The sequence below is a fragment of the Antennarius striatus genome, chromosome 10 (genome assembly GCF_040054535.1).
Source record: "Antennarius striatus isolate MH-2024 chromosome 10, ASM4005453v1, whole genome shotgun sequence".
In the NCBI taxonomy this organism is placed as follows: Eukaryota; Metazoa; Chordata; class Actinopteri; order Lophiiformes; family Antennariidae; genus Antennarius; species Antennarius striatus.
The window spans coordinates 17,774,679-17,783,953 of record NC_090785.1 but is presented as its reverse complement, the minus strand read 5'-3'; the positions used below and the strand labels follow the sequence as shown (position 1 = coordinate 17,783,953).

Genomic DNA, 9,275 nt, shown 5'->3' with positions numbered 1-9,275 from the left:
GCACAATCTGATGCTCTTGAATGATCTCCACATCGGGCGTCGTCTCCCTGCATACTAATGCAGCGACGAAAAAGCAGACAACAAGCTACAAAAACCCGCAGCAGCTTGTTCGTTCCTTCCTATTGTGTTTATTTTGGTAAACACAGCCCTAACTTGGTGCAGCGATGAGATGTGTATTGTGGACAGAGGGTTCTCATTGTGTTTGATGTCTTTCTCTCTCGCTCTGGACCCTTGAGACACTCCTCATGCATAATCGCTGTGTGTCTTTCTGATCTGCCTCTATCTACCCATGGTGGAGGTTAATGCACATTGCTGCACAGAAACACACACTCGCGGCTGAATTAGAGTAAAACGAGTAAAACACAGCAGTTTATTTGCCATAAATAGCAAAGAATAAAAACAAGCAACAGCAGGGAAGAGTTTTAAATATTTATTGATGTTATGAGAAGCAACAACCAACCAGCACAGCTCTCCAGGCCCCTCTAGTCCCCTCATTGGGCTGCACTGAATAACGTCCATCGTAGGATGTTTTAAATACACTGTGCTCAACTTTATAAAATCATCCGCTCACATAATTCATCATCTTTCACCTAATCAGAAGACGTGATGTCACCAGAGGGAGGGACGGTCCTGTGCAGCTCAGGTTTCTGGTGAGGACTCTCAAACTGTAGAGCAGTAGGGGTGAATGGGTCGTGTGTGCGCGTGTGTGCGTGTGTGTGTGTGTGTGTGTGTGTGTGTGTGTGTGTGTGTGTGTGTGTGTGTGTGTGTGTGTCTGTGTGTGACTGCAGCACTGCCAGTCCTCGAGGGCTCAGCAGGCTAATTAATAATGAATCCCAGAGAGTCTGTGTTTGAAATGCAGATGTGCAACTGTCGGCCCCGCCTGCTCCTCCAGAGAGATCTGTGTGTGTGTGTGTGTGTGTGTGTGTGTGTGTGTGTGTGTGTGTGTGTGTGTGTGTGTGTGTGTGTGTGTGTGTGTGTGTGTGTGTGTGTGTGTGTGTGTGTGTGTGTGTGTTTGTGTGTGTGTGTGTGCGCACGAGCATGTACGCATGTATGTGTGGGTGTGTGTGGGGGGGGGTTTGTGGGCTACGGGTAAAAGTGTGTTGGTTGGTTGTTCAGCTGTGGGAGAGAACTCACTGATGTTCCCCATGAAATTCACCCAGGTTGTTCATGAAACGTCATCCAGGTCTGATCCAGTAGACGGATAGTTGTTCAAGGCAGGTCCATCCTATCCAGTTCCGAGGCTTTCCTCTTCCTCGCTGGTACCGGTGGAGCTCTGGAACCCGGGCTGTTGTCTGCTCTGAGCACACAGGGGGAGAAGAGGAGCTGGAGAGGGCTGAAGAGCATACATTACATTCCTATAGACTCTCTATGCTTCCTTCTGTTTATAGGATAATGTGTGTTTTCGTGTGTGTGTGTGTGTGTGTGTGTGTGTGTGTGTGTGTGTGTGTGTGTGTGTGTGTGTGTGTGTGTGTGTCTGTGTGTGTGTGTGTGTGTGTGTGTGTGTGTGTGTGTGTGTGTGTGTGTGTGTGTGTGTGTGTGTGTGTGTGTGTGTGTGTGTGTGTGTGTGTGTGTGTGTGTGAGAGAGAGAGAGAGAGAGCTGTTTGAAGTTTAACAGATGGTAATGCAATGTAGATTTTTACTAACCTTGCCTCTTTCACTGACCCAGGGACAATATACCAGCCTCCTCTGCAAACAGCACCTGTAACACACACATACACACACACACACACACACACACACACACACACACACACACACACACACACACACACACACACAAAATCTTTCTGACAAACATTTGCTTTGTTTGAGTGAAGCCATGAGGGACAAACAGCTTCAATTTTTCTCAGGTTTTGAAATTCTTGCAGAAAACAAATAATTTTACAGTAAATGCTTCTGCAGGACTGTTTGTTCTCCAGATCATCACCAGGAGCTGAAAGACTTCCCAAACTCAGGCCCCTGTGTTGTTTTGGCTGGATTCTTTTTCTCATTAAGAAATCAAAAATAATTTTACGCTGGGTTTTTTGCATCATAGTTGGAATACTAATATCCAGACGGAAGACATTTAATTTACACTTGGTGCGTATTAGTCCTTCCAGGAAATTAAATTAGTGTTATTTTGAAGGAACTCTGAAAATCAAAGCAACTTTATCTGAATAAAAAAAAACCACAGCAGAAACATTTAAAATATATATTAATTTTCATTACATTGTCATGATGGCAGCTCGTTCAAACGTCTGTTTTATATATACAGTATATATATATATATATATATATATATACATACACACACACACACACACACACACATACACTCGACGTATGATATTGTTTTTACACGGTTTATAAGTGATTTACTTTATAAACGTAACCTTTCCTGTTTTTTTCAGTCCAGGTTTTACAGGAATACCTAAAACTGTTATTATCAGAGTTCAGCGTTACCTTTATGACACCATGATGTGTCAGACAGTAACTGTACAGTCAGGCCTCAGAGATCATGTATGCACACACTATTTTTTAAATCCATTTTTCTGACATTTAGCTCATAACCTTATATTTAAAAAAAAAAAAACATAATTTGATCATTAAAAAGAGGAAACCTTTATGTATTATCTAGAATTTCTCATAGAATATACGAGGGAATCCATTATTAAAATGACTTTTTGAAGAAGAAAAAAACTGGCCTTAAAATCTCCTGAAAGTGTTTTGAAATATTCCACAATATTCCACTATTATTCCATATTGAACGCAATTAATGCGAATTAAACTAAATACCACGACTTCAGGTTTTTTTTTGTCTAAATTTGGTTAAAACTTTCAATTTCAAGCTACATCTTATTTTATTCAGAGGTACACAGAATACTTTTGTCATCTTAAAACTTCAGCGGACTTGTTGAAAATCCAGAACAACGTTACTCCAAAACTGAATTCAAACCATCCTGGATCCCACAGGAGACCAAAACAGAACGCGTGTAACCTCATATATCCATTCCACCAACATGTGTGCGTTCATGAGAGGACTGTTGTATAGACCTTTCCCTTTCACCCATCGGTGTGCGCCGGTTCCTCCTCACCATGACGCACGGACGCGCACGGAGCCAGAGGCGCGTTCCATGACTGACAGACGCACACGTTTCCACCAGAAACAGCTCAAACACACGTTTTTGTTCGGGGCTGAAGATGAAAACAAACCACTTGTCACCGACATGATGTGAGATTAGTTTCGGGTTTATTTTTGAAGGGCCGTGTTGTCTAAGCACGGTGTCATTGTCCTTTATTAGCGACGTCACGGGTTAATGGGAATATCGATTTTACTGTCTGGAGCCTGTGAGGTGTAGAGAGGATGTCAGAGAGGAGAAAACCATTACAAACTACACTTTCACTCAGGCGAGGCTTTGGATAAGATAATTTAACTATTTAAGGTGGAAAAAAAATCAAACCAGTCGACAAAATAGTGCGACTTTTTCCCAATCAGGGGCTGATTGAAAACTAACAGCCGGTTTTCTCCTGTTAAACCCCGACAGGGGTTTGTTTCCTTCAATAGAATAAAGAAGGTAAACACAAACTGACATCTGTCAGAGGTAAAATCTTTTAGTAAAGCCCATATCTAGCAGCAGCAGGGATTTAGGCTTCATGGGGAAAGTTTTCAGAGGTCATGACACCCAGTGACAGGTCCCACCCGGAGGCCTGGGCTGTCTGAATAGCAGATTAAAGCTGATTTATGGTTGAGGCGCTAAACGAGAAAGGAAAGAATTTAGGCAAAGTAAACAAAGATTTAAAATAAAGAATGTAATTTTATCCGAATTGCAAATCCCTAAATATCCCATTAATTTGAGCTGCACGATTAGACAGACTGGAAAACAAACTCCATTAACAATTTAGCTTTTTAGAGAAAAACAAAACTATATTACACTGCATCATATAAACATATGGGAATATCAATAAAGCCAACAACAAACATAAAGACAACAGAATGGAAAAGGTTCATAAGAAAATATTATTTCATCTCTTCTTTATTAAACCAGACAATCAATAGTGAGTTAACCGATCTAAATTCATCACTACCTAGATATAATTCCACGGCATGTTAAGAAATAATTCAGCATCATGATTAATTTAACAAAACCCTTATAATGTAAGTGCAAATACTGGGTAATAAGAACACAAATAAATGAGGGGGTGGGGGGTTCAGCCAATTAAAAAAAAATCTACTGAAGGTTAGTCGTTAAAAAAATAAAAATCTATTCATTTACTCCTGCGCCTTCAGTAAATAATCTGAGACAGAAGATAATCCCAAAAAAAAAAGAAGAAGAAAAAAAAAAGAAAATCGAAAAAATCAAAGCGGCCAGATAAACACTGGGATAAACAAACATGACAAACAACCACAAACTGCTGCTTTAAAAAGACAAAACTGGTAAATTATGACTGCGTTATTCAGCAGTGATGTGCAGCTCGTAGAGAAAGAGCCCGCAGTGCTGCGTGGTGTAAGTGTAGCGGGGCTGCTCGGGTTATCTATGAATGGTCTCTTTATTGGAGGCGCGGAGCGGGGATTTGCCTTTTATTCGCCTCGCTATGGAAACGCGCTCGACGGCAGAAAAATGTTGATGTGAATAAAAGGAATCAGCACAAGGAGCGCTTCTACAGAAGCATCTGTTACACTTAGAAACTTAGACGATCGAGAGCAATACAACCCCCCCTCCCTTCCAAAAAAAAAACAAAAAACCCAACCCTCCTGTCTGCTTATGTCTCCCAAAATGCGCACTTCATTTTTGTAGCGACAGGAAATATATTTTAACTGTATTTTTTTTAATTAATTCTGAGCGTGTGGGCGACTTTTAAGATCATTTTAAAGACTTAGTTTTTGTTCACATATATTTGAGTTGATGGTTTATAAAAAAAAAAAAAAGGCCTAGATTACAATTTTCAAAGCTGTAGAAAATTCATTTTTTAAAAATCATTTCGCTTTGCTGAAAAGACGCGAAATATATCGTATTAATTGCACTGAATTGCTATTATCTAGAAATGTGCTCATTTTAACAACCAATCGTGCCGAATTTGGTCCAATAACGATTCAAACAAGCAAACTAGGCCACTGGAACCACCCTGACATTCACATTAAATACTAAACTACTTTTTAAATGCATCATGTGCAGAATATGCGCAGCAACCGGTCTGGAATAAGAATAAAAACACCATCATTTGCATTTGTTGAATAATTTCCTACCCATCGATTTGCCTGTGCGCTACCAAAACATGTCGATAAGGGCTGTCCTGTCATCATCCTTCTGTCACCGCCACCGTCTCATCCCACTGTTCACCGAGGCCCTGTCCACGCATCCAGCCCGCGGTCAGCTCACCTGCTCCGGCCTCCTCTCAGTCCCCAAAAGCAGCTCCTCGGCTCAGCGCTCTTTAATGACTTTCTGGTGGCTGCAGCCTTCTTTTATTTCTCCTAAATGTATGAAAATGTATGCAAATTTAAATCAAGCTTAACCTGGGAGCTCCAGCAATATATTTAATGGAATTTCAAACCAATAAGGGGACTGGGACGTAGTCTTCTAATGGCAAATATAATTACGCAGCTAAGTTAGGCTCTCATACATGCAGATAGATCTGTTTCATCTCCGTGAGGACCTGATGAGATTCTTAAATACTGGAAGTACAAGCGTTTTGTGCGTGAGGACACATTTAATTCTTTAAGAAAATGTAAAAAATGTTAAACAAAAAAAACGCTTTAGGTTTTACACACTTGGATGAACTTGATTATCCTTGCATGGCCCAAAAAAAACCCATGATTTGGACAGAGTAATAGATCTTTTTTTTTATGTGTGAAGAACAAATTATAGTTATAGGTCCCTTTTGGGTTTATCTGTCTGACCAAACTTCGTATGGATAACTTGTGGCCTGTCCTTAAAACACTTTTGCGTAAAACTCTATTTTAAGACGCGCGTTTCTACAAACACCTGAGGAAGTGTTCGTTTAAAGTTAAAAATTAGCAGTGAGCTCTGCTCTTGGTTTGATTGTATCCCTCTAAATTAAGTGCTGGCACGTTTAACGAATGCCATTGCGCTTTAATCCCCTCCTTCGTACGCGCTCAAGGGTGACAGGAGCAGCAATAAAGTTGTGCGTAAATCAGTTGGAAACTTTAATTAATCAACAGGAACTGCGCTCCACGCGCACATCGCTCCACAGACAGACCCACTGGACCAGTATTCCCACTCTCTTCCGGTTCTACTGTGCGTAACCATTTCCTCTCCGTAGCTCTGCTTTCCAGAGGCGGGGGGGGGGGGGGGGGGCGGGGGGCGTCGGGTTTCTATGCCGTCATTGGTCGACTGGCGACGCAAATGCGTCCCGGTCGGACTGTGAATGGCGGTGGAGGCTGTCAGTCAGACGGTGACTGCTGCTGAGGCTCCAGAGAGAGGGAGATGTCAGAGGCTGAGCTGCTCCCTCGCTTCAGAAGCATTAGTGGGGTTCAGCAGCCAGCATGGCCACAGCTGCCTCCAGCCCCTACACCCTGCTCAGCGCCAGTCCCATGATCCACCCGGACAGCCAGGCCATGCAGCCTGCTAGCCCCTACAGAGGACACCAGAAACTTCTCCAAAGTGACTATCTGCAGAGCGTTCAGAGTAACGGACACCCCCTCGGGCACCAGTGGGCCAGCAGCCTATCGGAGGGCAGCCCCTGGTCGTCCTCCATGGAGCAGCAGGACGTGAAACCAGGCCGGGAGGACCTGCAGCTCGGCATCATCCATCACCGCTCCTCGCACGTAGCGCATCACTCCCCTCATCACAACAGCCATGGCAACCATCCTGGGGGAGCCTGGGGGACTCCGGTGTCCCACAACTCCTCCATCACCAGCGGGCAACAGATTAACATCTACTCCCAGACGGGCTTCACTGTCAACGGCATGCTGGACCACGGTGGCCTCACGCCTCCCCCCAACCCGCAGGGCCAAGGGATGCACCCGGGCCTGAGGGACACACTCAGCCCGGAGCACAGCGACCTTGGCGGGCATCACTGCCACGACCATTCCGACGAGGAGACGCCGACTTCTGACGAGCTGGAGCATTTTGCCAAGCAGTTCAAGCAGCGGAGGATCAAGCTGGGTTTTACGCAGGCGGACGTGGGTTTGGCTCTGGGCACGCTGTACGGGAACGTGTTTTCCCAAACCACCATCTGCAGGTTCGAGGCTCTGCAGCTGAGCTTTAAAAACATGTGCAAACTAAAGCCGCTCCTGAACAAGTGGCTGGAGGAGGCGGACTCGTCCACGGGCAGCGCCAGCAGCATAGACAAGATAGCAGCTCAGGGGAGGAAGAGGAAGAAGAGGACGTCCATCGAGGTCAGCGTCAAGGGGGTTCTGGAGACGCACTTTCTCAAGTGTCCCAAGCCATCCGCGCAGGAGATCACCTCTCTGGCGGACTCGTTGCAGCTGGAGAAGGAGGTGGTGCGCGTCTGGTTCTGCAACCGGAGGCAGAAGGAGAAGCGCATGACGCCGCCGGGGGAGCCGCCGACGCACGACGGACCGTATTCTCACAGCGGGAGCGCGGGAGACACCTCGTCGTGCCACGATCTCTGACCGTAACACCGGGAGGAATCCCCCCCCACACACACACCTGCCCCCCCCCCCAACACCACCTCCACCGGCACAGACTTTCGAGCGCAGGAGAGCACGGTGGCGCCCGTCCCGGTCCAGACTCCTCCAGACGCCTCCAGCACTGAAACACGACAATAACAATAACAGAGACACCTGCTCAGCCTTCGTCATTTTCTGACCGTCGTGAGGGCATTATTATGATTTTTATGATTATTATTATTATTATTATAGACGTCACATCTCACATCACCTCTGGAGCCCACCGAATTATTTTCTACATCACGGATATAAATACAAAAATGTGCCTAAATAACCTGCCAGCGCCTTTGGTTCGTGTCACCATTTTCCTCATCAGCTCGATAATAACGATAAGAGGGGACTGATGTCTGTTTGGGTTTCTGCTTCTCTTTTTATGATCAGTGGAGTGAAACAAATAATTCTATTACTTTTCTCCCACCCCCCACCCCCCCACGGGCTCACAGAATGCTTTAGTTGTGATCATATTTACACTCATTATTTGTAACATAGTCGTAGCAGATCTGTAATTATTCTATTTTTTTTTTTGCATATGCGAATTTTAAGGCCCTCATTTCCAGTTACCAACAGAATAACATGTGGAGGGTTTGTATTTAATTTCTTCCCTTATGGCCTGTAGCTCATGAAGACACACACACACACACATACATACACAGTTACAGCTATTTATAAATTCATTTATTTGATTTCAATCATCTTCGACCACATAAACTGTGTGGACTCTGGAACAGAGCCGAGAATAGAAAGAGGGGTTGACGACGCTATACACCTGCCTATAATTTTATTGTACGTTCAGTATCAAAAATTTTATAATCTTAAATACTCCTGTTATTGGTTTATTTCTTAAGTATTTTTTCGAATATTGTACAGTTTTATATATTACCCTTTTGAAGTCATTAATTTAAACAAAATGCTCTTAGTTATCCATGCACTTAATTAGCAGTGTAAAAAAAACAACAATATTTTCAGTAAGATTGAACTGTTTTGGCGGTTTTATTCCAAATTTCGATGACAACTCAAGTAATTATTTATTTTCAGTATAAAGCTTGTATTATGTTTTGAAAAAAAATATGTATGTTGTAATAAACAATTTCTTGTTACAACTGTTCATTGTCCAAAACAGAAATCAACTTCTGATGGAGTCAATTTAATATAGGTATTAGATTTTTATTATTATTATTATTATTATTATTATTATTATTATTATTATTATTATTATTATTATTATTATTCAATAATAAAAATGTAGGCCTATGACTAAATCTTTATTAAATTTTCCTTTTTTAATGTAATTTGAAGATGTTTTTAATTTTATTATAATTAAAGGCCTACTAAAGAGAATTTTATGCTCTTCAGTATTTATGTATACACATACAAGTGTGCTGAAGCAACATGGTGGTCAGTGAGTTTTACTGTTTGGGAACTTTTTGAGGGAACTTTTTCCTGCTGTTTGGTCACACAGCTGTAAAACGTTCCTCGGCTGCAGGTTCAACTGATCACAGCAAACTGAGATGCCTTCTCCAGCAGTGCCAGTGAAATGTTATTGTCCGGGCCCTCTGCCCTCCTCAATCAGACATGCGTGATTTATTGCCAGGCCCGCTTTGGCTGACAGCTAAACACAATGACACACACACACACACACACACAC

General features: G+C 43.1%; 1 protein-coding gene across 1 annotated transcript; it reads left to right on the top strand.

The window, feature by feature from the left end:
* Nucleotides 1-6,372: 6,372 nt before the first annotated feature.
* LOC137602886 (POU domain, class 3, transcription factor 4-like) lies at nt 6,373-7,609 on the top strand. The gene has a single exon (XM_068325975.1). The coding sequence runs from the start codon at nt 6,482-6,484 to the stop codon at nt 7,571-7,573; it is 1,092 nt and encodes a 363-aa protein (XP_068182076.1). The 5' UTR covers nt 6,373-6,481; the 3' UTR covers nt 7,574-7,609.
* Nucleotides 7,610-9,275: the final 1,666 nt, after the last annotated feature.

Excerpts from the sequence above, each read along its gene's own strand:
- LOC137602886 (XM_068325975.1), top strand. The coding sequence starts at position 6,482 with ATGGCCACAGCTGCCTCCAGCCCCTACACCCTGCTCAGCGCCAGTCCC.